This window comes from Merops nubicus, unplaced genomic scaffold (assembly GCF_000691845.1).
Source record: "Merops nubicus isolate BGI_N331 unplaced genomic scaffold, ASM69184v1 scaffold10942, whole genome shotgun sequence".
Taxonomy (NCBI): Eukaryota; Metazoa; Chordata; class Aves; order Coraciiformes; family Meropidae; genus Merops; species Merops nubicus.
The window spans coordinates 9221-36619 of NW_008595633.1; the positions used below are offsets into that span (position 1 = coordinate 9221).

General features: G+C 45.4%; 2 protein-coding genes across 2 annotated transcripts; one reads left to right on the forward strand and one right to left on the reverse strand.

Moving 5' to 3' along the window:
* Positions 1 to 243: 243 nt before the first annotated feature.
* On the forward strand, positions 244 to 12804 carry APPBP2 (amyloid beta precursor protein (cytoplasmic tail) binding protein 2). Its single transcript, XM_008936125.1, has 12 exons — positions 244 to 347; positions 1534 to 1685; positions 2179 to 2302; positions 6641 to 6809; positions 7556 to 7645; positions 8146 to 8213; positions 8298 to 8403; positions 8759 to 8883; positions 9074 to 9159; positions 9576 to 9766; positions 10181 to 10346; positions 11369 to 12804. Exons 1-12 carry the CDS (start codon positions 244 to 246, stop codon positions 11620 to 11622), a joined length of 1635 nt encoding a protein of 544 aa, XP_008934373.1. The 3' UTR covers positions 11623 to 12804.
* Positions 11810 to 27399, reverse strand: LOC103768959 (chromosome unknown open reading frame, human C17orf64). The gene is made up of 5 exons (XM_008936126.1): positions 27331 to 27399; positions 26435 to 26563; positions 25434 to 25609; positions 24772 to 24871; positions 11810 to 11890 (listed from the first exon to the last, which is right to left on the reverse strand). Exons 1-5 carry the CDS (start codon positions 27397 to 27399, stop codon positions 11810 to 11812), a joined length of 555 nt encoding a protein of 184 aa, XP_008934374.1.

Sequence of the window (27399 nt, forward strand, 5' to 3'; positions counted from 1 at the left end):
GTGATGCAGGTGGGCATAGACACTTGAAAATACATTTCTAGATAAAAGCAGCTTGAAACCTCCTGTGGAGCTCTCATAGCTTGTGTGCTCAGTCTTTAAGCAGCAGAGTTGTTCAACCAAATGTTGTATGGAGATGGTGGAACTATGACTGTATTATAATACTTAGAAGTCTAGATTCCGTCCTAAGTCATATTTACTATGAAGCTAAACTTCCTAGAATAACTCAGATTTTAAAATCTATTTATGTTTTTCTTTCAGCTTTACCAACAGGGCCGCTTATGCCAGCTGGGTAGTGAATTTTGTGAACTAGAAGTTTTTGCGAAGGTGCTACGTGCTTTAGATAAAAGGTGAGTACCTTAATTCATCAATAATTTGGTTCTGATCTGTTTTAGCAGAGGACTTTAGAGCCCTAATGGCTCAATGGTTGGACGTGATGATCTTGGAGGTCCCTTCCAAACTAAAGGATTCTATGATTCTATTTCAACTCACCACTTGATCTGGGTTTTGAATTTGGAAAGTGTCTGATATTTCTTGGTCTTACTAGCCCATCTGATAACTAAGAATGTCTTGTTAGATTTAGAGATGAGCTTTTAAGTTACAGTATGTCTTTCTGTCTTTAAAATAAACTGGTCAGAACCTCTGTGTACGTGTAGCAAGTCAGCTGTGGTCCTGGGTCCCCAAAGTGCTTTTTCTGTTACTGCCAGTTGTGGTGGCAGCCAAGAGCCATCCAGCTGCTTGCACCCCCACCCTGTGCTAAGAGGGAGAGAACTGGAAGAGTAAAAGGCTGAAAACTCGGGGGCTGACATAAAGACAATATTTTTTAAGAAGAGGATAAAAGAAAATGGAGGGGGGGGGGGAAAGGCAAAAATAAGTGATGCAAAACACTCCAGCTGCTCCACACCAGCCAGTCCCACAGCAGCAGCACTCCTGTACCCCTGTCCTGCTGTTGTAGCAAACTGTGAGTGAAGGCTTAGCAAGACGATAGGATTGCCCCAGTTGAAAGAGTTTTTCTGTCATTAAATATTCAAATTTCTGGTGTTATGCCCAAAGCTGAACTTTTTTGGATCAGGTTCTTTGTAACCAGAATGAGCTTTGAGTCTGCAGACGTGCCTCCCTTGCGTTGTTTGCACATGTGTGGTGGTAGTGGGTTTGTCACTGCTCTTCTATCTGCAATTTCTGTTGGAGTTGTGGGGTGAGGGTGGATTTGAGGCTGCCCTTCCCTCTAAGTTCTAGCTGAAAATGTTGTTTTCCAGCATTAATACTGTGTGGGTAGCTTGTGTTTTGCTCACACTGGAGGGTGTCATTGTAAAGAACTTTGTGTACACTGGCTTTATTTGTTAGATAATCCAACAGCTGTAATCCAGTCACCCTAGGGTTGGCAGTTATGCTCAAGTTATGTGGGTTTGCTTTGGGAGAGGGTTGCAGTTCTTTCTCTGAATCACTCCTCGTTTGAATTCATGGCACTCAAGAGTCAACTGACTGCAGTGGTTTTAAAACTTCATGTGTAATGGAATTCTGTTTTCTTTGTTTCAGGCATCTGCTTCATCACTGTTTTCAGGCTTTGATGGACCATGGAGTAAAAGTTGCTTCTGTACTGGCCTATTCTTTCAGCAGACGGTGCTCCTACATAGCAGAGTCAGATTCTGCTGTGAAAGAAAAAGCAATCCAGATTGGTTTTGTTCTAGGTAACTGGTGATGAGTTGTTTAAAGTATGATACTTTCTTTAATGCCAGCTTAAAGTCTGTGATTTCTTTTTAAGGAATGTGGGGGTTTGGAATCTAGTTCTTAGAAAGCTACTTGGTGATGTCTTAAGCAAAATATATTTACTTTAATATCTAAGAATATATAGGCTTATCTCTGCTGTTTCAAATGTTTTAGAAGAAAAATCATTTTCCAGAGGTCATGGCATAATTTTAGTATTGGTAGGAATTTGTTAACAGAAAACTACATGTAGAACTACATAACATCAAAAAGTCATCCTCAACTGAGGGAGAATTCTACTCTTTATTTTTTGTCTTTTTCGACTCAGGACTGGAGGGTTTGATCTTGACAGGATTCCCCTATGCAGCTCTATGAAATAGGTCTTCTTACAAGACTTGAGCACGCCTGTTTTCTCTTAAATGTGTTTTGATGTTCTAATTTGTTTGTTCTTGATATTTTGTTTTGTTTTTTCCCCAGGGGGATTCCTGTCGGATGCAGGTTGGTACAGTGACGCTGAGAAGGTATTTCTTTCCTGCCTTCAGTTGTGCACCCTTCATGATGAAATCCTTCACTGGTTTCGTGCTGTAGAATGCTGTGTAAGGTGAGCTCACCTTTAATTCCTGCGTGTCTTAGTGGGAAACACATTACTGTGTTACCAGCTGCCTTGGAGCCATTGAGCTTCAGATGCTCCTTTTCGTGTTCTGCTGCACCAAAATACTTGACTGGACAGAGCTGAAGGTCACAAGCTGCTTGTTTTACACTAATCCCTGGGTTTTCAACTTGTAAACTGGCAGCACAGTTCAATGGAAAAAAAAACCCACTAGTTTACCTTTCTGCATAAAGCATCGCAGGCAGTGGGTGCTGGGCAGTAGGAGTGGGCCAGCTCCTTGGGGTTTCAAGGGGCTTTGCTGGTGAAGGAATGCCACATCTTGGTCTTTGGTGAAAGTATATTTATCACAAGAAAGATCTGCCAAGTCCAAACATAAATCATACAAATATAGTGGAGCAGAAGTGAAAGCAGAAGGTACCTCTCCTGATTGCAGTTCCAGTGAGTTGTCTTGCTCCATGCTGAGCTATGTAACAATGTGATCAGGTAAATGTCTAAATGTCTAGTTCTTGTGGATACCTTCAGCCGTGGATGCCTTCAGCCACAGCTTAAGCACTTGAAAAAGAATTTTTACTTTTAGAAGGCATTTGGGTTTTTCACCTGCCTTGTTTCTCAAGGCCTGTCATGGGGTCCCATAAGATTCAATTTCCATTCACAGATGCTGCAGCAGTTATCACATGGAGGTTTGTTGCTCTGCTCTTATGGCTCTGTGTCTGGCTGTGTGCTGTGCTGGCACAGGCCGCAGGGACCCGTGGTGGGTTTGTTGGTAGCAGCACGACTGTGCTAATGCTGTGTGCTTGAATACCTGTGTGCTAGTGAGGAGCTTAAAATAGGATTTCATCTTTTACTTTTAGATGCTGTGATGAATAACAGTGTATGTATTGTATTTATCTGAATAGAAGGCAAAACTTGGTTTGGAAAAAGAAAAATCCTTGCACCTTGTTTGTGGTTGGACAAATAGGAAGAGTCAGTAGGCCTGGCCAGTAGCTGCTTGTTTGTGTGCCAGCTGAAGGGCCGGTGCTGCCTGGCCTGTCCTGCCCTGCCCACTGCCACAGGCTCTGGTTACAGGGGTGAGATGGTGCCAGGAGAGGCCCTGGCACGTGTGTGCTGCTTCCTAGAAGCGGGCAGTGATGGATATAGCACCACTGCTGCAAGGCTTGGTCCTTTGCCTTCTAATTAGGCTAAAAAAAGACGCCTGGTTCTGTCGGGCTGTTTGGCAAGCTGGAGTTGTCTTAAAAATAAATTCCCTTCCCTTCTCCAAATAGAAAAAAAAAAAAAAAAGAAAAAAAAAGAGTGAAAGGAGAGAAGAAAGGTAACTGGGTTGGACAATAGTGTACAGCCCACAGAGTTGTGGAAAGATGTTTGTTTTGTGCTAGGAAAAAACCCACCCTGTGTTAGGATGAGCTCTTCTGAGCTGGGGATGTTAATTCTGTTTGGGTAGAGACAGCCATTGTTCCCCTGATGAGAGCTGATGGCTGCACAGAGAGTAGGTCCTGCTGGCAACACTGGGAGTGAGGAGGAGACTCAGCTTTGTTATCTGGAAATGCACCAAACAGGAAGAATTTGAAACACTTTCAGAAGTGCAAAGTATGTAAAATCTAAACACACTTTAGGGAGAGAGCAGTAATTATACTCTGCTTCGAAGTCAGGAGGTAGTAAGATGAATTTTTTGTTACTGTCTAATCCCTGCTGTGGAATATCTTGTTCTCACCACTGCGTTAGCACTGGAAATAGCTGGAATTTTAAGAGAACAAAATTTTAAGTCCAGCTTTTGAAAATGCAACACTCTTAGAATGCGGCTGCTCTTATTCTACAAGCTAGAAAATATGTTGCACTATTAGTAGAATGCAGTTTAAAAGCATGGAAAGTTTTATGTTCTTTAGACATAATTTGGTTTTTCTTTAGACTAGTAGTAGTAAATTATATTAAGAAACTTGAGAAAATGTGAAGATTCAATTTTTCACAGGGTCATAAACTGCTTTCCTGCATGTGCTGAGCTCCTTTTGGTTTGCGTTCTCTTAGTGTTAGACATTCAACAATAAGGCATAAATAGATAATATAAATATGTGGTTCTTCCACTTCATTGTTTCCTATTTTGCTGGCTCTTGAAGGGTTTTTTCTGCTGGTTTTAGACTTCCTAAGTTGCTGTGTAACATTGTTATGTTTTATGCTCCTAGAGAGTGATTTTACTTGTGGGGCAGCAAGCTATTCCCCAAAAGCTGTTACTGCAGACATCAAAGAAGGTTCATAGCTCTTTGCATAAATGTCCTAAGGCAGTTTTTTCTTTCTCTTGGCTTTATCTTCTGAAATTTCCTTTGGATTAATAAAGGATTTTTTTATTACTCCAAATGGGTATGATAAACTCTGCTTATCCTAGAGGATTGGGTTAGGTTTAGCTTGGCTTTTTTGGCCAGTTTCTTTGTTTTCTGACACTATCACTGAAGCATCCAGATACTGGATATTATCTGTCCCGGGTGCTTATCTGGGCTGCAGCACTGTCCCTGCTGCCTTATACCATTACATGGGATTTGGGCTTTGGATTTGTGATGTTCCATAGCAACTCCCAATTGGATGGTGTAGGCAAAATAGTTTCCCTCTGTCAGGAAGCTGTAAATGTGTAGTTTTTCTGTCTAGTTTCTTTGAAATGCCTGGCTCTTGTTGCCTGAGTGTCAGATAGTGTTTTCTGCTGCCTGTGAGCAAGGACTCATGGTGTTTAGTCCTCAGATCTTCTTTAAGGAAAAAGTGTCTGTTGCTTGTTTCTTTCTGTTCTTGAGCCATGTTACTGTGTTTCTCATTGAAAGCTGCTGTTTGTTTATGTAGCTTCTTTCAGGGGTTTTTGAAGGTCTTTTCTTTTGATCTCTGGTGGCTAATGGATATCTGCTGTGTGCTTGCCTGCCTCTCTCTTGTGAAGATGGGAACTTGATTTCTGTTCTTGTTGGTGTCTGAGTTTCATGATACATTCTAGTGGGGAAGCAGGGGAAGAGGCTGCCACAGAGGCAGGCTGAATTCCATCTGTTATTTTGCTGTTGCAGGAGGCACGGCAACAATAACTTAATTCTCAGAGTAAATGGTAACAGGAAACAGGTTTAGGGGAGAGAAACACTTGGTCAAAAACTGCACTGGTCTTTCCTCCCACTTAACAGTTCATTGGCATATCTGTCACAATGGCTTCTAAAAGGTGTAAAATGCTGTACTGGTACATCAGCTCCTGCTTTCAGAGCTGTAGCCTGTGTGCCATCCGGTGTGACCTTCTGCTGCTCTTCACTGTTGTCCTCCTGATTTGCAAAAGCTTGCCTGATGTTTTTCAGTCCTTCTTACTCATTGTCTAATAACAGATTTCCAGGCAGGACAGTGGAGGTTAAATTGCCAGAATTTCATGTGTGAAATGGCAGACACTTGCCACAGAAGAGGAACAGCTGCCTCTTCCTAGCCTGCCATGGGTGGGGATGGATTCTGCCTTTCAGGCTTGGAATATGGTAACAGAGTTCTAATGTAGCTCTTTAAAGTAAATAAACATCAGCCTGCACTAACAAAAAAAATTCTTTAGGTTTAAATAGATGCCAGAAGCTGGAGTTGTTACTTCTCTAGAGAAGCAGGAGTGTATTTCAGTGGTGCTGTGTTTTATTGTCTGCATTTGGCTGTTTGATGAAGCTCCTGGTAATCCTTCAGATGGAAAGGCAGCGGGTTGGGTGCTGGGGCAAGGCTGGGGGAGAGGTTTTCTTTGGTTGCTGTGAACTGGGTCAGCCAAGTGGTCTCTTCTGGTGGTGGTCAGTCAGTGCTGGATATCGTGTCCAATGGCTGTGATTCTATCTCTTGTGAAGACACCCTCCTAAACCCCCAAAACAAAACCTACCTGCTTGTGAAGCACCGTGCTGCTTACACTTTGAGAAGGAAATGTGGAGGTGCCTGAAAACCAGTGATGTCTGTGCTTCCTCAGTGTCTGTTTCCATTTACGATACTATGGAAAAGAGGCAGGAGGGATTTAATATTGTATATCAAAGGGGTTTGGAAATGGAGTTCCATCAGTTGAAAGGAATACAACATAAAGCCACCACCAAAGCAGTTCAAGCACTGGACACATAAAACTGCATCCAGATGTAAAATCGTTTGACATTTCCAACAGTAAGAATTCTTGCTGTGTTAGAGACAAAGCATGGTGCACTGTCCTGTAAACAGCTCTCCTCTAGGGCTGGCTTCAGACAGTGTGTTGGGTTGGGGTGAGGGCCCAGCTCCATCCTCCCTGTGGTACCAAACTGCAGAGCCACGGCGCTGCTGCCTGTGGGAACGGTTTGTGCAGACACTGTTTAGAAGGGCTCTTTGTATCTTCCTCAGGCTGCTGCACGTTCGGAATGGTAACTGCAAATACCACCTGGGAGAAGAGACGTTCAAACTCGCCCAGTCCTACATGGACAAGCTTGCAAAGCATGGTCAGCAGGCAAACAAAGCAGCTCTCTACGGGGAGCTCTGTGCCCTGCTCTTTGCCAAGAGCCACTACGACGAGGTGAGTGGGGTTTTGAGTTGGCTTTTCTTCAGAAAGCTGGCTAGGAGATCCTTCAGGATGCTCCATGGCTGCTCATTGTTCATGTTACCTTTTTAGCTGGAGTTCCTGATTGCTTTTGGTACCTGTGACAGTACCAGAGAACACTGGAGTTATGGCTTTTCCTTTTATGTATTGCTCTGAATGAGTTCACAAGCTCCTAATGGTACTTTGGCCAACATTAGGAAATGATTTGTGACAGATTGGTAGGAGGTGTTTGTCTTCTGTAAATGAAATATTATAAAAAGCTTATTTTAATAGGAAAAAAAATGAATAGCAGAACACAGGTAGTAATTCTCTGTTCCAGTTGGATAAAAACCTGTGTCTTTAGTGTAACTGCTGTATAAACTGTGGTTCTCCTTCAGCTCCTAAGTACACTGATCAGGAACTTGTCCTGCACAATAGGAACTGTGAGGATTACTTAAAGGGTATAGCCCATCCTTTTCTCTGTAAAAGTCACTGCAAAACTACATGTTTTAGGCTAGTATAAAATACTTACCCATTCAGTATTAACTTTAAGAGGGATTTTTAAATCCGTCTTTTAAGACTTAGCTGAAAAAGTTTCATTACACGTAAGAAATTAAACTGATTTTTTTTAAAGTTTTGTAATGTAAATGATGAGTTTATTTCTCAGAGGCAAGTAATGATTTTCTTAATGTGGTAGTGTAGCAAAGTTCCAGCTTCACTGTGTGGGTGACTTTGTTCAACAGGCTTATAAATGGTGCATAGAGGCTATGAAGGAGATCACAGTTGGCCTGCCTGTCAAAGTAGTAGTGGATGTTTTACGACAAGCTTCAAAGGTGAGTTTAAAGTCTTCCATATTTCTTTTGTAACTCACTTGCTACCAGGAATGGGTAATACCTCCAGAATACTTGGGTGACCAGTCCCATTTCATCAGCCTCACAGCTTGTTAGCTGTGTTTAGTTGGCCCACCTCAGTCTTAGACCTGTGGGGTTTTTATTTGGTTTGGTATTGGTGGTTTGGTTTTTTTTCTTTCTGCAAGTGAGTTACAGTTGTTCAGATGGACATCCTGACAAAGCTAACCTGACAGCATCCCACAAAAAGGTGATCTGTCCCCCCTGCTGATGTAGACTAGGCACAGCACAAGCCCTTCAGGTGTCTATGGCAAAATAAAATATGAGTTAATGTTATCTATTAACCTTTCCTTAAATAACTGAAATCTCTTCTAGTAACTGTGGTGCTAACTATTTTTAATTTCAAAATATCAATTGGGCCAGTGTCTGGAGGAGATGAGTTCTGTGTTTGCACTTTCTCACATGCTCAATTTCCACCTGTTTAGGCTTGTGTTGTAAAACGTGAATTTAAGAAGGCTGAACAGCTGATTAAACATGCAGTATACCTTGCTCGGTAAGTAGCATCCCAAGAAAAACCCCATCATTTTAAAATTATGCCTGATTTGCCTCAGTTTGTAATACAAGTATGTTTCTGTAGGGAGCATTTTGGAGCCAAGCACCCCAAATACTCCGATACGCTACTAGACTACGGATTCTACCTGCTCAATGTAGACAACATTTGCCAGTCAGTTGCAATTTACCAGGTATGAGGCAGGGCTGAATGTCTGCCTGCAGCTTCTCTTGATGTTCATCTCTCAAATGCTTCCACTGAAATTCATGTACAGTTAATTTGCAGGCATAACAATTTACTTAATTACTGCAATGCTTGGTATTTTTTAAAAAAGAAACCCTCAAGTATGGATTTTTGCTTTGTTTTTTTCCTGTGACTCTTAAGTGGCTTTTAAATATTTGCTGACTAAGACATGTAGGTATAGATTTACAGGATTTCAGAGCTAGTGGATAGACTTTTTTTTTCTCCCTTTTTTAACTATGAGAGAGATTTATTAAGGTTTTATTTCTGTATTAACTGATGAAATGGTTTTCTTGTAACTCTTTCAGACAGCTCTTGATATCCGGCAGTCAGTATTTGGAGGTAAAAACATCCATGTAGCCACAGCTCATGAAGACTTGGCTTACTCCTCATACGTTCACCAGTACAGCTCTGGGAAGTTTGACAATGCACTGTGAGTACAATCATTGGAGATACTGGCAGTAAAGTTAGTACTGTAAATGGAAGAAAATGTTCTTCAACAGTACAGACTCTCCAGTTAGAACTTAAAAGCATCCCTTCACTGCATTAATGTTTCTAATATTTTATTACTCAGCTGTTAAGTTAAATATATGCATCTTGAATTTTTTATTTAAACTCTCCAGATTCCATGCTGAACGTGCTATAGGCATTATAACTCACATTCTTCCAGAAGACCACCTTCTCTTGGCATCTTCAAAGAGAGTTAAAGGTAGTACCCGGGGTTGTGTCACTGGAATGGTTGGAAAGCAGTTGTTCAGATGTTTGTCCTGTTCCCTCACAGAGGAAATGTAACTTGAGTTGGTTTTTCTTTCAAATGGAGGTCACTCCAGAATATTCTTTTGTAGTCATCAGTGTTCTTTGTCAACACACTTGTAAAATAAAAATTTAAAAAAATAAAGTTTAAAACTTAGCCAGAAGGGGTTTTTTTTGGGGGGGAGGTGACAGAAAATAACATCACAGATGATAAAAATGAATTTTGGGAGGTTGATAGATGGTCATACCAGTTGGAAGACAGTTTGTAGTGAACACAAAGCCTGATGAGGTGTCTCCTGAGATGTCTTGTGTGGATACTTTCTGCTGCCTGCAGCTGACAGCTCGGTGTTGGGTTTTCTCTCCTGTACTCAGCACTCATCCTGGAGGAGATTGCAATAGACTGTCACAATAAGGAAACGGAGCAGAGGTTACTCCAGGAAGCTCACGACTTGCATCTGTCCTCGCTCCAGTTAGCTAAAAAAGCCTTTGGGGAGTTCAATGTGCAAACAGCAAAACACTATGGCAACCTTGGAAGACTGTATCAGTCGATGAGAAAATTCAAGGTAAGGTTGTATTGATGCTCTTGAACTTCCTGACTTAAAATCTGCAAGACATCTCTAAATCTGCTGCGACAAACGACCATTTCCAGTGTCTGCAGCTGGTGGTTCAGCTGGTGGCTGTATGGATGGAGAACTGTGCTTTATGGTTCGTCCCTTCAAAGCTATGTGCAAAAATAACCCACTAAGATGCTCAGTGCCTTCAGAGGCAGGGTGGCAGCAATTCTGACGACAGAAGTGATGCTATTTTAACTAAGAATTTGAAGAACTTGATCTTCTCTTGGCTTTCTTACTTTTTTGATAAAATACTCTAAGCTATTTAGCCACTACATTGTTATGTTTCTGTGAACTTTCCCTTTCTTCTCTTTTTATGACATTGTGGGTGGTGTCTGAGTGACCTTGTGAATTTGATCCTCACAGGAAGCAGAAGAGATGCACATCAAGGCAATTCAGATCAAGGAGCAGCTCCTAGGTCAAGAAGATTATGAAGTTGCCCTGTCAGTGGGTCATCTAGCTTCCCTCTATAACTATGATATGAATCAATATGAAAATGCCGAGAAGCTTTATTTGAGATCCATAGCAATTGGTAGGTGGTTCTCCCTACGGGCGCCTTTATAGCGGTTCTAACACTACAGGAAACACTATTAAAAAGGGTATGAACGTTTCTAGTCAAGAACTCTCCTCCCTGGGGGTGTTCAGGGCCCAGCTGGACAGGGCTTTGAGCAACCTGCTCTGGTGGGAGGTGCCCTGCCCACAGCAGGGGGCTGGAACTAGATGATCTTTCAAGACCCTTCCAGCCTGAACCATTCTGTGATTCTATGACCTTGATGAAATGGGAGATGTTTCTTTGATCTATTTTTGATGTAAATAATATGCTTTCTTGTACAGTCTCTTGGGGACTGAATCCTGGAATTGTATTATTTTCGGTGTTCCATCAGAACTCACTCCTGAAAGCATCTGGAGACAGACTAATTAACAGCTTGGGTGTTAGTCTGTAGTACCCATTTTTGGACTTGTGGCTAGAGCTTAAGTGCAGAATGCAGTTAGCTTGCCATTTCCTTAAAAAATTATTCTGCCTGTCAGCCTAGCTATGCTCTCAATAAATATTGTTCCTGCCCATTATAATTTGCAGGGAACTTTTAATTCCAAGTTAGATGCATCTTTTGGCCATGCTGCAGCTCAGTTTTGAGGCAGATTATCTTACTTTGTATAGTTATGTACAGCACGTTACAGGAAAAATATGATTTTTAAGGTAGAAAACTGAAAAGCAACTTGTCTGTTTGAATTCAGAGTGATCCTAGGACACAAAGTGACCCCCTGCTTTATGTGACCAGTAGGGTCTGTGCAGGTAAAGCTGTAGTGCTGTTAATGATCTGACTGTAGAGTCCTGAGGACAAGGTACTGTGCTCTTGATGGAGAAGGTAGATGGAATTCAGGCTCTCACCCAGGAAGTTTGTGTGTTGCTTGTGTTTGTTATTTGCCATAAAAAAAAAAGGGACAATTTCTCAAAAAAAATGTTCATGCTGTTGGTTAAAATGACATCAGAAATCAGATGCAGCAGACAGGTGGGTTCTGTGTTTGATTTTGTTTTCTTTTGGATTTCTTTAGGAAAGAAGCTTTTTGGTGAAGGATACAGTGGACTTGAATATGATTACAGAGGTCTCATTAAACTGTACAATTCCATTGGCAATTATGAGAAAGTTTTTGAATACCACAATATTTTGGCCAATTGGAACCGGTTGCGGGATCGGCAGTTCTCCGTCACGGATGCTCTGGAGGACGTAAGCACCAGCCCTCAATCCACTGAGGAGGTGGTCCAGTCTTTTCTCATGTCTCAGAACGCTGATGGACAGAGTAGCTAAGAACTCAGCCAATTACCCAGTTAAGGTTTTTTCCCCCAGGTTACAGGGGGAAAAGTCATACTGTGAAATCTAAACCATGTAGTTCTCTGGGGGCTGGAATTTGCGTTGAAACACTGGTCCAGTCTGCTGAAGAGTGCCCATACGGATGAATGTGTGTGAAATCCCTATCAGCATGTGTATGGCATGTTTAGTTCGGCTCATTTTTAACTCGGTATTCCTGAAAACCTCCTTTCTCTCTTCTTTCAAAAGAAGCTACTTTGCAGAAAGTCTGCAAGAAAACGTTAAATAAAACTGTTTGAGTTCAAAAGAGTTGCATTCTTATTATGAATGGAAGGTTTCATCGAGAGCTTTCTTCTGACGTACGGAAAGAATCAGTGCTGTGCTGTAAGAAGTTACCTGAGAAGGGTCTGACTGCTGTGTGTCCTCAGTGTAGCAAAGCTGATCCTAAATACCAGGAGGAGGGAGAGTGCCCCAGCCTGGGCTGCTGCCTTACGGAGAAGAGTGGCAAAGAACCACTTTGGAGAGCAAAATCCTTTCTGTGAACCACGACAGGTTGTTGAGGAAGTAACCACCGTATGTTTTCAATATCCTGAACTGGACCAGTGTTCACCTAGGCATGATAGAAGATCCAGTAGACCAGCAATCCTAGTTTTCCTTGGTACCAACCAAGAGTGCTAATCTTCTGAACAGGACCAGGAAAATCAAAAGTGGACCAGCCTGCTAGAAACAGTTTTTGGACCAGTGGCTTTAATTTAATATTTCTGCCCCTGCATTCACTTTTACAGTAGGATTATTTCATTTAGGTGTATGATCAGTGCAAAATTATATTCATGTAATAGATACAGACCTAGGGAGTGAACGTCCTGTAGCGGTTGCGCTGGCATGTCTGTACCTAGTGAACTTAGGCCAATACTCCTGCCAGTGCCACAGGCAGGAACTCAAACGCTTAGCTCTGCTGCAGCCACCTCTTCCCTTCTCAAGGGGCTTACTCTCATCGTTGAGGCAGTCACTTGTTTATACCAGTTAACAGTTTTGTATTACAATCCAGGTCAATTTTCTGTTTCTGGAGAACACAACTTATTGTACAGTCGCAGGGGTCAGTGGAAAATGCCAAAAAGCACAACAGTTTTTCTTTTTTTTTTTTGTGATGCTTCATTTCTACATTAAACAATAGTACAACCAGAAACTGATTCCTTTATATTAATTTAAAAAGCAAGCAGAACTCAGCTGCAAAGATGCTTGAATAATGCCTATATCACTAGCTTGTCTTAATTTTTCTTCTTTTGGGGGGGGGTTGCTTGGTTGTGTTGTTTTTTTTTGCTTTGGATGCTGGTTTAGCTGTTGTTTTTTGCTGTTGAGGTAATACTCTTTGAAGGTCTGTGTAACACAGCAAACTAGAACCAACTCACTGCTCTTACCTCAGTTCTCTCGTAGCAGCAGCACGAGCAGCTCTCCTGTAGTCAGGGTCCTGTCTGGTTTGGGGTTTCTCCTTTCCCCCCCCTATTTTCAGGGGTTGTGGCTTGGCTGTGAGAGGTCAGCTAAGTGGAGGCTCTGTGGCCATGGCCCCTGAAGGACCTGGGTGTTCAGTTTGTGGTCTGGGTTTTAATTTGTTCATGGAGTTTGGCACAGGGGAAAGCTGCTTGTTGGACCTCGAGAAAGAGTGCAGAGGAGAAATAGGAATTTCAGACACCTCTTGGAGCTTAATGGCTCTTCTAAGAACAGAAAATTTACAGGCCAATAGTTCATATACTGGTGCCTTCAAGTATGTTTGGGGGGGGGAAAGACTCAATAAAACCAACTTGAAAATGCAGTTAGGCAATTAGTGAATGCAGATTTAATGATCGCATACCTGGAATATCTTCACTGATGTGAAAAGTATTTGCATAGGAAAACCAAAACCCTGTGGTGTTAAGACTTAGTGTGCAGTATATCCCCAATGGCTGTTCAGTGAAAATCCAACTTAAAATTGTGTGTGGATTTAAAACTTTGTTTATAGCAATTTTTGTTGATAACTGCTTTAGGTGCTACAAATGTTCTGTTATCTACAAGGCAAAGCATTTTTATCCCTGACTGCCCATAGAGCAGGGCATTGGTAACTTTCTTATGAATTCTTTTCCTAAGTCCTATTAAAACCACTTAATTTTATGTGACGTATCTAATAGTAGTGTCAGAACTTGGGGAGGGAGAATGTGCTTTAAATTGTCCTGAAGGAGCCGTGTAATTTCTGTACTGCAGGATTGTTTAAAGCTTCACACTGACCACGTGGATTTACACTTACCTGGTCTGAGAGCACTTAATTCCTCAGGGTTTCCAGTCTTGGGTCTCCATTTCCTGCTTGTCACTGAGGAATCTGAAAGATCTTTGAGGTTTTGTGTTTGGGATGAGGAGCATTGTTTGACTGGTACTGGTGAAAGTGGTCGGCACCAACGGCTGCTGCTGCTGCAGCTCTGGTTTGTGCTCCTTGTGGTTTGCCTTCAAGTTAGGGCACCAGGGAGAGCTTCCAACACGGGGCGGGTCAGGGAGCTGTTGTGCTTCTGTCTGATAACCAAGTTCAATGTGTTTGATCAGTAGCTTTATTCCCAGATCTTGCTGGGTGGATGTGCTTGTCTCTTCTGAAGCGACGTCACCAGCCTGTTACGTACTTGGCTGTATTGGCTTGTCTGGAAGGAATTAAGGTCCTGAAAGTCCCTCAGAATTCTCTTTGATAACGGCCTGTGGCCAACAAGTGTGATTTGGCCAACAGCAGTCGCAGCAGTCTGTGTAGGTACGGGTAGCATGCTGTGGTGTTGAGCTTCCCATTGTAGGATCTGCAGAGCTCCAGCTGTGCCACGGCACGCGAGGGCTGGGGAGGGGCAGCTGTGGCTGCCTGGGGAGCCTGTTGAAGCCCAGGAGGTTGGCAGCTGCCCGTGGAACACTGCAGCTCTGTGTGCCTGGAGCCTTCTCCTGCTGCAGTGTAGGGCTTCATCTCCACGCAGCAGCAGCAAAGTGACACTCCTGGGTTCTGTGTCTCCTAAACTGAGTGTCCAGAAGATGCCTGTATTGGCGTCTGGAGACGGTTTGAAGTGATGTTAGCTGTGAATTACCACTGCTGCCTCTGTTGGTTTGGTATTTTTGAGAAAGTAGGAGTCCAGCTGGGTGCCTTCAGTGGAAGGTGGATGGCTTGTCCCTCTGTACCAGTGCTGTTGCAGTAGAACCTGCAGATCCCATCGATGCTTCCTGACTCTGCAGCAGGCAGAGCAGGAGGAGCCAAGGTGTAATCCCCTCTGATCTTCTCCAGCACCCACCCTGCACCTCCCTCCCCTTAGAGGCAGAGCTGGGAGTTCCCCCCACCCTTCATGGGTTTTCCATAGGCATCAGATGTAAGTACCAGGGCACACAGGGGGAGGGCACATCCCTTGGGACCCAAGTGGCCAACTGTGAAACAGGAGAGAAAGTTCATCAATTATTGGCAGTTTCTAGACACGCAGCGCAGTCCCCTCTCGGTGGGTGCTGATTGCTGCTGGCATTAAAGGGGGACACGAAACAGGAGAGAAAGTTCATCAATTATTGGCAGTTTCTAGATGTGCAGTGCAGCCCCCTCTTGGTGGGTGCTGATTGCTGCTGGCATTAAAGGGGGACACCTGTGAGTGGAAATCCAGTGAAAAATGCATCTACTGAGTTTTTCTTGGAGGTAAGTATTTTAGTCATGCCAGAGTAATTGGATGCAAGTAGTGGCAGGTGTCACCTCCAGGGAAATTTAACTATTGTTTCAAACCCTTAGTATTTTGTTTACAGCACGATGTTTGAGTTGATACTTTCTATGTCCTGTGCTACAGGAATGCTGCAGTTTGTCAGGAGGGGGAGGAAGGGGATGTCTGGATTCCCCTGCTCTCCTGGGGCTCTTCTGGGTGACTTGTGGATGGGGAGAAGAACAAACATTTTTCAGAGCCCACAAAAGGGCAGGTGGAAATTTGGAGGAAGTCACGAGCTGTTTTACTTCAAGTAGCTGAGGGATATATCTCTCTTCAGACATCTCTGTCCCCAGGCAGCTGCTGGGTCACTCATGTGGGGTGGTGTTGGTGGCAGCCAGTCCTGGACTGCCCCAGCTCCTGGTCTCATGTGCACTCTTGACTCTATCAATACCTGTTGGCTAGGACTTTTTTCCTTTCTGCACACAGTTTTTGTTAAATCATTTTGAAGGGTTTTTGTTGTTGAGTTCTAACTTATTAGGACAACGATGTTCTTTTGTAACTTTAAAAATGAAGTTTTTCTTTAAGTGTGCTGCAGTCTGAAGTTCTCTAGAGGTGCTGTTGTACTGCTGCTCATGGTACAAAAAATGCACATTGAACTAATTTTCCTTTTTGTTGTCCTACGTGTTGGTGGGGCACAGAAAGGAAAATGCATTGTGCCTGAGGCATGAACGAAGCCGTAGACAAAAGCTTGACTGAACTGACACCCTTGGGTTTGAATTCTCGGGCCGTTGCTGATCTGCCCGTGCAGAACCCTTCTGCTCTCCATGGTCCTTGGCTCCCTTTTTTTCCTTGTCTCCCAAGTAAATGACTTGCCAAATGCTGGTGGCAAATGGGCCTGTTCCCTGTGGGCGTTCCCTGTGGGACGCGACTGGCCTGTCGCACGCTGCGTCTCTTGGCCTTGCGAGGATTCCTGAGAGAAGTGGGGTAAGAAAATTCCTTTACCTAGAACTAAAGTCTGTCAGAACAATTGGCTACGGCACTGGTAACGCTTTTGTCCCTCGATCTCAGGAATGTTTTGGGCAGTGAAACAGTTTTTCCCTTCGGTGATCTCGAGGTGCGTGCTCTAGGGTCTTGTTTAACTCTTTCATTGCAATCCTAGGTATCTATAGCATGAGTGGCCTTAGTGAGTTTGTTGAAGTGCACATTTTTTTTTTTTTAAAGTAAATTTTAAGATGAAAAAGATATATACTATATAAATATATAGAGATATTTAGAGACTTGGTTTGTGGTGCACAAGTTCAGTGTTGGATCGCTAAATAATTGTCGCAGGTACCATCCGTGTAACTCTTTCTTTTCTGTATATTCCTTTATGGGAAGCAATGTTGCCATGGTAACTACAACTTTACAATTTCTTTACTACTTAACGATGTGAATGAACTCTACATTTTATTGAATATTACCAGGTTCAGTACTATTTTTATACTTTATTGAACTACAGGGGATTTTAATTTAATAGCATTTTAAAAAAAAAAAAAAAATGTTGCTTGAACTGTATAACTGTATAAACTGAACTGCTTATACAAAACCCACCTCTAAACTCAAATCTCTACCTGTAGTGCCATGGTCATTTATAAGAGTATCTTGATCATTACTAGACTTTGAAGACCACCCTACTTGTCGTGCCAGGACTAACGATTTGTATCCTACTCCTCACAGACTGCAGTGCCCGACATTATTTGTAACCATCAAACCATACTATGTTTGTAACCAGCATTGTGATATTCTGTAATTGTATTCCTAAAATGAAATATTGACCTAATAAATATAGTGTTCCTGCACTTTGAAGTATCTGCATTGAATTTGGTTAAACGTTTGCTGTTGATCTCAGCCTGGCCTCTTGCTCCTCCGACCTCACCCTGACGTGTATCAAGGTTGGCTGTTTGGCTGTTTGCTTCTTTAGCAGTGAGTTAGAGCAAGGCTGGAAGCTGAGTTGAGCTGAACACGGTTTTGGGCATGCAGCTGGCTTGCAGTGGGTCTGTGTTCATGGTTTCCTCTGAGCTCTTTTGCCCATGTTGCCTTCGTTGTGGTGGGTGCAGCCCTGGTGTGGGCCCGGGCTGGGGATAGAGGAGAGCTGCAGTTCCACTTGATGGAACTGGGCTATAGGTTTTGATGGCTTTAGTTTTTCTATTTGATTTATTTATATGAGAATCTCTAGACAATGTGCTCCCAAAATAGGTGGTTTATAGTTCAGTAATTCAGGATATACCAGACCAGTGTGGTGATGTCTGTGTGCCAGAATACCTTGAGCTGTTGACGGTTGATTGTCATGAGATTTTAAAACAAAACCAGCCCTGCACACAGCCAGGAGGAAGAATGTCCTTCCCTTTCTGGGGGGGAGGTTGTGCTCAGCAGTGTGGTGAACTCACCACCAGTTTCAAGCTGAGATGTCTTGAGTTGCAGAGAGGAAATAACTCTGGCTGTTCCCAGGGACCAGACCCAGCTTCCATCAGTGCCCGGCTGTTAGGAGGCTGAGCACAAGGGGAAGGTGCCGCGCCCTGAGGAACCCAGGTAAGGTCCCCACGTGAAACAGGGGTGACTCCAGGGGTGCTGAGGCTGAGGTCCTCAGGACTGTGGTCGTGCCCGTTGCAGATACATCATGTCCATGCAAATTAAATGGGTAAAAGAGCCGAGTCCCTGGGTGTCTGTGTGTTCCTGAAACTCTCAATTCTTTCACTTTTCCCCAGGGAAACGATGTTTTGGGAGTGCTGAAGCCAAATCTGTCAAGCACAAACCAACAACAGGAGACTCAGTAAAATGTCTGTTTGCTTCAGCTGAAGGAAAAGTTAACAGCAACCCAAAAACTTCCTACCCAGGTAAAAGTAACCTGGTGTTGAAAACAGAGGTATGAGACCATACTGCTGATTTGGGGGAATTAAATCAGGCTGGGTTACAGCACCTCGCAGTGATGACTTTCTTCCCCTGGTTAGTCTGCGCAAAGTCCAAACCCTGACGTCAGCAGGGATGGAGCCTGGCCTCGTGCTGGTGAAATGTAACCACGGTTCCCCTCAAACTGGCCTGAGGGGGCTGCTGCAGGGAGGCTGGTCTGTTTCTGGGTGGTTTGGGTTTTCTCAAGCACTGAGAGGAAAGCTCCCTTGGCCTTTCTGAAGCACAGGACGCTCCTGGCTGGCAGGAAGTCTAGTGCACCTCGGACAGGGACAGCTCCTGTGCTGGGCTCCATCCTGGAGTGTCACTGCTGCAGGGCTGTGGGCAGCACGAGTTCTGCCTATCCCTGACATCCTCTGTTTGCCATGGAAGAAAGTTTCTGCTTCCAGTGGCACTAAGTGTGTGCTCTGCTGTCCTGAACTGAGCTGTCAGCGGCGGGCTCTGCTTGCAGCTCTCTGGGTTGTGGGTTGGTGGTGGGGAAATGGGGTTTGTCTTGTCTTTTTTTTCCTTTGGTTCTACGTTATGCATTGACAGTGTAAAAAATACAAGGAGATCTTACTTGCCTTAAGAACCAAAGCCAAGGTTATACAACGCTTCCATGAGTCCCCTGATGCTCCATTTAGATGGAGAAGAGCAAACAGGCCGGGTTAGGAGCGGTGTGTTGGGCGCTACGAGCCGTGCGGTTCAGTGCAGGTCTGCAGTGGCAGCCCCGCTGCCCGCCAGCTCCCAGAGCCAAGCTGCAGGAGGAAGCCCTGGCTGTGCTGCTGTGGGCGTGGCACCGACACGTCCTGGAGTGCTGCCTTCAGAGCAGGGACCTTCCAAGGTGAGATCTTTCCTCTTTGCCCACGTCATCTGGTGAGGAAACTCTCTGAGGTTATTTCTGGCAGAGCTTGGCTTTCCTGTCACTTCCAAGTCACCTCACGTCCTACGGGGGAAACTGTAGAATAACCCAAGTCTTGAGCAGGCTTTAATCTGGCTCGGTTGTGTCTTAAGCGTGTGACGTTTTGAGGGCATACAGTATTTTTCTGCTGCAGCTACATCCGCTACTACATTCAGTGTGCGCTGTGGAGAAAGTTCAAGACCTTTAGCTGAAAGAAATGTTCTGTGAAAATTCCTTATGCTCTGTTGCTGGACCAGCTCTGCACCACCCCAGTGTCTGCCCTTACACAGAAGGAAGCCCAGTGCAAGGAGCTGAGCCTGCTGCCCGCTGGAGGCAGCGCCTGAGAGCCTCCTGCCCAGCCTCTCCCCAGCGGATTGCAGCGTACGCTTGGCAGCACAGCCAGGAGCTTGACTCTCCTGCCAAGCTCTGTGGATGTGATCCAAGATGCCATTTAAAAAGGGAATCTCTTGTCTTGATTCTAAAAACGGCCTGTTATCTGCCCTTCTGAAGGGATCTAGGAGGGATTTTTCATGCTCGGGTTCAGATCTGAAGACAGTAGCTAAGCCCCCAACCCAACCATCTCATCTTTGGCACATAGGAAGGAAGGATCTTTGGGGTTTTTGCTGGTCAGACTAAAAGATTATTTGACAAGCTGTTGAGGTTTCCTTAAAACCTGGATTTCCCTGTAAATCAAATTTAGCCAAGCCTGAAGCTCAAACCAGCCAGTTCTGCTACTGTTTTCTCACTATTCCTCTCCTGAAGCATTAGCTCTCAGGTGAGTCCTGGGCTGGACCAGTGGACAGCAGCTGCTGCATCTGCCACAGCCTCTGATGTGTGGATGGACTTGTGGCTGGATTTGCCTACAACAGTTGGAAATGGTGAGGATGTGTAGAAGTTAGGAAACTTCCTTTTACCAGACTGTTTTCTGAACACGACTCTTTGCCTTTCCTCTTCGGTTCCTCCTCTCTGGTCGGTCTGGCTGCTGACCATGTGGAGAGTTCGTGGGGGTGGGAGGGGTGGGTGGGTATGTTTGGGTAGAAATGAGTGTGGAACAGGCACCCCCAGCCCCGAGCTTCTGCCCTAGCAAAGAAGGGAGCAGCTGCTGGCTTCCTTCCATGCACTGTTCTGCCATTAGTGGGGCTCACACCAGACGGACAAGGCAGGAGAGGCAGGTCTGATACTTACACACCCTCGCCCGAGTCCCGATGCTGGTGTGCAGCTGTCAGGGCACTCATAATACAGAATAAGATCAGGGGGTTTAAAAGGGTATGATTTTCATTTTGCTTGGGTCGAAGCTGTTGCTATGATGCTGCAAGTATTTCGGTATTTTGTGGTTTCAGGAAACCATGGAGATGGTCTTTATTTCCTGTTTTATGTTCAGGTGGTGATACTGTATCAATGGATTTCTGTTGACCTCTGAAGTTGTCTGGGAACCTGAAAAACAAACAAAAAAAAAAAAACCTGAAGTTGTCTGGGAGCCTGAAAAACAAACAAAAAAACCCCCAAAAACACAAAGTAAGTGGGAGGCTTGATTCCTCTGAGGAGCTCTGTCTGCTGCAGGAGCTGATGCTGGTGCCCAAGCTGTCCTCTGTGCCTTTTACTGGGTGGATTCTGCAGAAGGTTCAATCCCACAAACACATTGCCACCAGAGCTAGACAGGAACATCAGGCTGCTCCTGATGGGTCACCACCCAGGCTCTCAAGCAACCAGCAATCTCAAACCCTTGCTGCGCTCATTCCCTTTTAATTGCACTAATTCTTGGTATTTAATGCACTTTGTGCCTCTGGATTGTTTGTCTACCTAAGAATTGTTTGAGTGGTATTTTCCCCATTCTCAGAGGGGAGCAGAGGAGCGGAGGAGGATTGCCTGGAGCCACGCAGCTGACGGGTTAGCATGGGACTCCTACACAGCCTCCCAGGTGATGCTATCTAGATAGCCCTTGTTTTTTGACTTTTTAGTTTATCAATTTGGATTTTAAGTGCTCCCTCAGAGCTGTTACGTACCAGATCGGACTCTTTTGGGGGGTAAATAAAGAGACTGGGGAGAAAAGAGATGAAAAGCAGGATGGTTATGAGTGCATGAGAACTCCCACGGGACATGTGATTGCTTTTTAGCAGCTTGAAAATAGGCTTACGTGGGACAAAGCCTCCTTCTGCAGGCAGGCTGTGGCACCTGTTTGTGGCAGAGCTGATCTCGTCAGCAATTGCTTCCGAGGTGTCTCTTCCACGGCCCCGTCGGGGTTTGCGTGTGCCGGAGCCCTGGCTGGAGCACACAGGCTGCCCAGCTCTGCTGAGCAAACACCCCTGCTACAGGTCGGGCTGCATTTTTGCTCCAGAAGACAAGCAGGTGGCTTTGCCAGGGTGGGCCCAGAGGCAAACCACAACTATGTGTTGAGCCTCCAGATTGCTAGGTAAAGACACCCTAATTAACACCGAGTGACGCAGGCTGACCAAGGGATGTCTCCTCCTTCCTTACTCCTGCCTTATGCTATAGTAGCTTCTCTAGCTGCTGCCTTCCCTACTCCTGTCTCTTCTGAGACAGCAATTCAACCTGCCCAGCTCCTTTAGTTCCACCACTGATGACATGTTCACCTCCTGACCCCTTTGCAGAAATGCCACGTGCAGATTCCTTTCCTGCTCGGTGCCAGTACGATGTGGCTGTGCCAGTACCTCTCATCCATCATTCTTGCTGCTGGGTGGTGACCTTGTGGGTGTGTTGGTGCTGATGCTTTCCTTGCCCATGGGTTTCCTGCAGGTCTCTTGTACCACTGGAGAGACCCCAGCTGCTGTAAAGCTGCTTCAGTTTCTCTTCTTCAAGTCCTGGAACTGAATCTGTTTTATCTGAAGGGCAGCACAATTGCTTAAAAAAAATTAAAAAAAAAAATTGTGACCAAACACCACACTTGACTCATGCTTGGGCAATAACTCTTGCTTAACCATGGTCCTGTTGGGTGGCAGCAGCAATGAGCTAAGAAATGACTGTACCATCTGCACAAATCCTCGCCCCGAGAAGCGTTTGTTCCTGGCAGCTGGGATCCAAGGCTCCATCCCTCCCAGCACTGAGGCCTGCTGGCCTCTGCAGAGCTCTTTTCTGTGCTGACACCTAGCTCAGCTATTTGTGCAGCCCAGTTGACCCAAGTCCCTAAAACTCCTTGTTTTCAGCCCAGACCCCTCCTCAGCACTCTGGTGAGAGGCTGCCGTGCTTCAGGCACTCTGGGGAGACCGTCAGTGGCCAGCGGTGCCCTTTGGTGGCCGCTCAAGTGCGTGTGGTGGGACGTGGGTGCTGCTCAGTCCCGCCCACTGGGATGGGTGCTGTGGACGGGTGTGTGCTGCCACTGGATGTCACTGTCGCTTTATGGCACCCTGTGCAGGAGGAGGAGGGCGGGGTGGCGATGGGTCCCTGCGCCGAGCATCCGAAGGGGGGTGGGATGGCGCCGCGGAGCCGGGTGGGCAGCGGCTGCCTGTGCTGCACACTCCTCTAGGCTGTCCCAGGGGAAAATCATTTTTGTGTTCCCCGTGGTTCTGCTGTTTGACTTAAAAAAACAAACAAACAAAAAAACCCAACTTCCATAGCCTCAGGTATCTCCGAAGACTTATTTCTTTACTCTGTGAGGCTGAGACCTGGGCTGGTTCCTACAGCTTTCTGCAGCGTGCAGGAACCAGCAGACTGCAGAGGGAAAAGATGCTTCATTCCAGCTCTGAGCTGAGAATTGGGTCTGTCTGGACTAGTATTTTCAGTAAGTCTAAAAACAAGGTTGGGACCAGTGTTTAAATTCACATGTGTCTTTTGCTTGATTGTTTTTTAATTGTTTAAATTTTTTTCGAAAGGCCTAAAAGCTGAAATGTGAGGGGAGGGGACAGAGATCCCTGATTCTAAGATGACTGGGGAGCAAGGCTGGGGGATGGCTGCTCGCTCGCCTCCTTGAACAAAAAAACTCACAAAATTATCAAATTGCCATGCTGACAACCTCAATTGCTTACTAATTACCTATTGATTCTGTATTTTTATGCTCACTCATCTAAATAACGAGGCATTTCCAAATCTATTTCTGTTGTGTGGAACGCGCCGGTCCTGGCCGGATCCGCAGCCTGTTGTTGATGCTCGAGCAGGGAGCCGACTGCTGTTCCCTTCCCACAAAGGGCAAAGATGCTGATTTTTCTCCCACTTGTCTTGCATAACAAAAGGCATTTGTCAACGGTTGCATAACGGCAGGATTTGTTGCTTCTTCAGTCGGTCTCTTTGGAGGCAGCCTCGTCCCCAGCGCCCTGTCGCTGGCGATAGTGCGTGATGCAGGGTGACTAATGCTTGTCACCCACCTTTTGGGGTTTTGCCCCCCCTCCCTTTTTCTTTTTTCCTTCCTTGGAAAGGTAGATGGTGTGTTCTGGTTGTGTTTTGTATATGAGGGAGCAAAAGGATGGGAAGGGGCTTGGGGGTTATTGGCTCTGTGACACTTGCTGCGAGGTGGGATGGGGAGCTGCCCACACCCGGCCCTGGCCCTGCTGTCCCTGGCCCAGTCGTGTCCTGGGCTCAGCCAGGCCTCTGAGAAGGGCTGTGCTGCAAATGGAGCTTGATTCACCCTCCTCCAGAGCTCCTAAGTTTAAGGGAGCAAGAACACTCATCACTGCCTGCCTCCTGGAGCTGCAGTTGCTTTTTTAGCATCTCCCAATTAATCCCGGGTGTCTTTCACCAGCAACAGGAATTTGTGTGCTTGTGTTCTTTTCTTTATGATAGGTTTGATTTTTCTCATTGCTGGAATATCTTTTTAGAGCCTTTATTGGGAAGCAAACCCACTCGTTTATTTTAAACTAAAAGCAAAAACTGTGTGGAAAACTTCCCCCTTCCTCTCTCACTGGAGGAGAGCTGTTTACCTGCAGCCTCAAACTTATTTATGGCCTCATCACTGCCAGCTACCAGATGACCACAGCTCCCCTTGTCATGAGAAGCCAGCAGAGTCCCAGTGACCCAACAAGGTCTCGCCTGCTGCTGTTTTCTAATTTACTCAAAGCAATTTCCTAGTTGACTTTTTTTTTTTAATTGTAGATCTGGTTTAAGTTATTTTTTTAATAAACTTCTTTGGGTATGTCTGTCTTGCAGACCTTTGAACTTCTGACACACTCAGCCTTTGCTCAGGAGATATGTTTATGGTTGGCTGTGAGTGTGCTTAAATTGGTTTAACCCTTCAGAGTTGGTGTTCTCAGAAAACTATTTGTTACATTTTCCTCATGTAGCCAATGCTCAGGCACAGAAATCAGCTTTGGCAAATGCAGGCTCTGCCTGAACTAGCTGCTTGTTTCACAGTTTAACTCCTGTACTATCAGATAAAACTTTGGATCAGCTTTGGTCTTTAAAGCCTGACTGGTAACATGGCATCAGCAAACAGCTCCAGAAGTGGTAAACCATGGTGCTGGGGACATGGGCTTAGCTTCCCAGAGCCAGCTGGGGAAAGCTGCTGGTGACTGCAGCAGCTCAGTGGCACTGTTGTGGCCGGAACTGGAAACATCTGCAGGATTTGTGGTGTTTTGATAAGCAGACTTCTTGATAGGGGGTTTCTCCTTTGACATGGACCAACCCGTGCAAGCTGCGTGGTATAGTTGTCCCCTTAAAGTTAGTTTAGCAGGAACACCTTACAGGGTATTAACTTTCCTGTTTGCTTACCATAAACTTATCCATTTGGTTGGTCTTGATGTACTTGTACAGCTTCTGCAGTTGCCTTTCATCCATCTCTGAGAAGAGGGAGATGAACCTCCAGAGCATCCTTGGGAGAAGACAGACACACGGACTGTGCATGGGAGTGCAAACTTCAGCCTCTGCCTTGTGCTGCTCCCTGGCTCTGCCATGGTGAGTGCAGCCTCTGACATAGCTGCAAAGCCTTTTTTTTTTTTTTTTTTCCCCCCTCCACTCTTTTTTTTCCTCTCCAAAACACAAACTTCTAAAGAATGTCTTCCCTAAGCATGAGAAGGGTTATCCATTCGCTCAGGTGGCCCCTAGGAGCCCCTTCACTTGTAAAGGGACATTGCTGGTGGACAGCACATCAAACTGGCCTTGCACTGGGCAGGGCAACAGCCACATGGCTTCTGCTAAAGCTACCTGCAAAATCTGTGAGCATTCAGCAGTTAGTCAGCAGGAGACACGTATCCTTGCTCTGGGTAAGCCACACAAGTCTCCTGTTGACACCCAATCTCATTTCTGGTGCCTGGAAGCTCAGGGCCAGTGCAGGTGACTAAATGCCAGCTGAGAGCAGCACGGGCAGGAGCCTGTCCCACTGGGAGCGTCACCAGTGTGGTGCCAGGTCAGAGGAGGAGGTGTGGTGCCCTTACTTCTGCCAGTGCTTGACTTCTGAGGGTCTGCAGTACTGCTGGAGGAACTGATCAATGTGGGTCCCGATCACAGTCAGACTTTTCTTTGCATACTTCATTTTTCTCTCTGTGGAGAGGTGCTGGGGAAAACGCAGTTTCCTGAGTGACTTCTTAAAGGGTCTCAGAAGTTCTTTGCACTGTAAAGAAAAAGGTTTGGCATATGTGTTCAGCACTTTAAATCCAGCTCTCAGGCATTCCTTTTCACTAATTAAACTGATTAAATAGCTGCCTGGGAAAGGAGCATTGTGTTTTGGTGAGTGTGTCTGTGTGGACATGGGGGCTCACGTGGGCCTTTACCAGGACCTCTGTCAGGTGCTCCCAGTGCTCCTGCAGGTCTTGGGGTTGGTGACACCCCAGACAAAGCATGTCAAAGGTGACTTGAAAAGGGAATTGGGAGGTTTCCAAGACTGATAATTTGTGTTTAACATTGTAGAGTGAAAGGTATAAATTTCAGGCTAGGGAGGAGATAGTTTTCTGCAGGGAGGGGGAAGGGGAACTGCTTCACTGCTTGTCTCACACTGCCTCTTCCTGTGGCCAAACCTGGGATGTTGCAAACATTCACACATGATGCAGGAGCAAACTCTGTCTGGGTACACCCCCTTTTGTCCAGTTTGTTTATCTGTTATATGCACTGGGCCATGGCTGGGGCTGTGTGTGGTTATGCCATGATGCACCAGGAATGGGAAGGTTGTGTCCTGGTGTGAGGTGGAGCTATGTGGCTGTGGTCTCAGAGATGCAGAGGAACCAAACCACTGTAACCAGGGAGCACGTGGCATCACGTGAAATGATAAAGTAACAGTACTTGTTCCAAAAAAACTGCACAGTGTACATGAAATGTGATTATTTTGTTGTTGTTTTGGGGAGTTCTGCCGAACTCCCAAGTTCAATTCACTCCCTCCCTCTCCAGAACCTGAGATGCCACTGACTTTTTTTCTACTGCTAAATTCTCTTTAGTGTCTCACAATTTTGAAGGTGTCCTGATCCAGGCCGTCGGCGCAGCAGATGAACAGGGTCTTGCATGGTGGAGCACTTCCAGTGCCTGTTACAAAGGCTGCTGCCTCCACAGTGCCAGCCTGGTCCTTTTCTGTGGCCTACAAACACCAAACCACAGGTTAGTCTTCCAGAGCATGCTAATCTTGCTTTAAAAAAACCTTTCTTTAAAAAAACTGGCAAGGACAAGCCCTCTCCTAAGGCTCAGAAGCATTTCTCTTCCTGCCAAATCATTTCAGATGGGATTTTCAGAGCTTCTTAATGAAGTTGGGATTCAATTATAATTAAAAGTCCATAAGAATTAGGTGCCTACTTGAAGTCTCTTTTGGAACTCCTACCTCTAATAAATTACAGGGTAAACAATGGCCACTCGTTCCTACTGGCATTAATCAAATCTGGGCTGGCAGTCACTCGGGTGGGTGAAGTCTGTGGTTGCAGTGGGCTCCTTGTGAGGTCACGCTGCTCCATCACAGCTTTTATTGATGGCAAAGGTGCCATGGCTGACCTGCTGCAGAGCCAGGCTGGCAGCACAGCAAAACCCTCAGCCACTGAGCCTGGCCCAGGGTGGGTACCACTGTCCCCTGCAAAGGGCAGTGGCTGTTTTCCATTGTCAACGTTTGTGTAGGTAACTCCTCCACTCATCTTTTGGCAAGCAACACTTACATAACAGACTTAAACACAAGCTCATGTTGCCTTCTGAAACATGCTGAAGTGTGTAGGAAGAGAAGTCCTCTCCTCTCTGACATGCTGTGCTCTCTTGGAATATTTCTTCTTGGCAAATTTGATCCCAGACCCCATTTCAGAGGTGAAATTGAAGCTGGACTTTGCTCTGGTCTCACTACGTGTTGGCCTCCCTGCCCATGCTCACCTGGCTGGCTGTGCCATCCCCGCTGCTGTCCCTTGCCCTGGCTCCGACCACTTCATCCTTAGTGTCCAT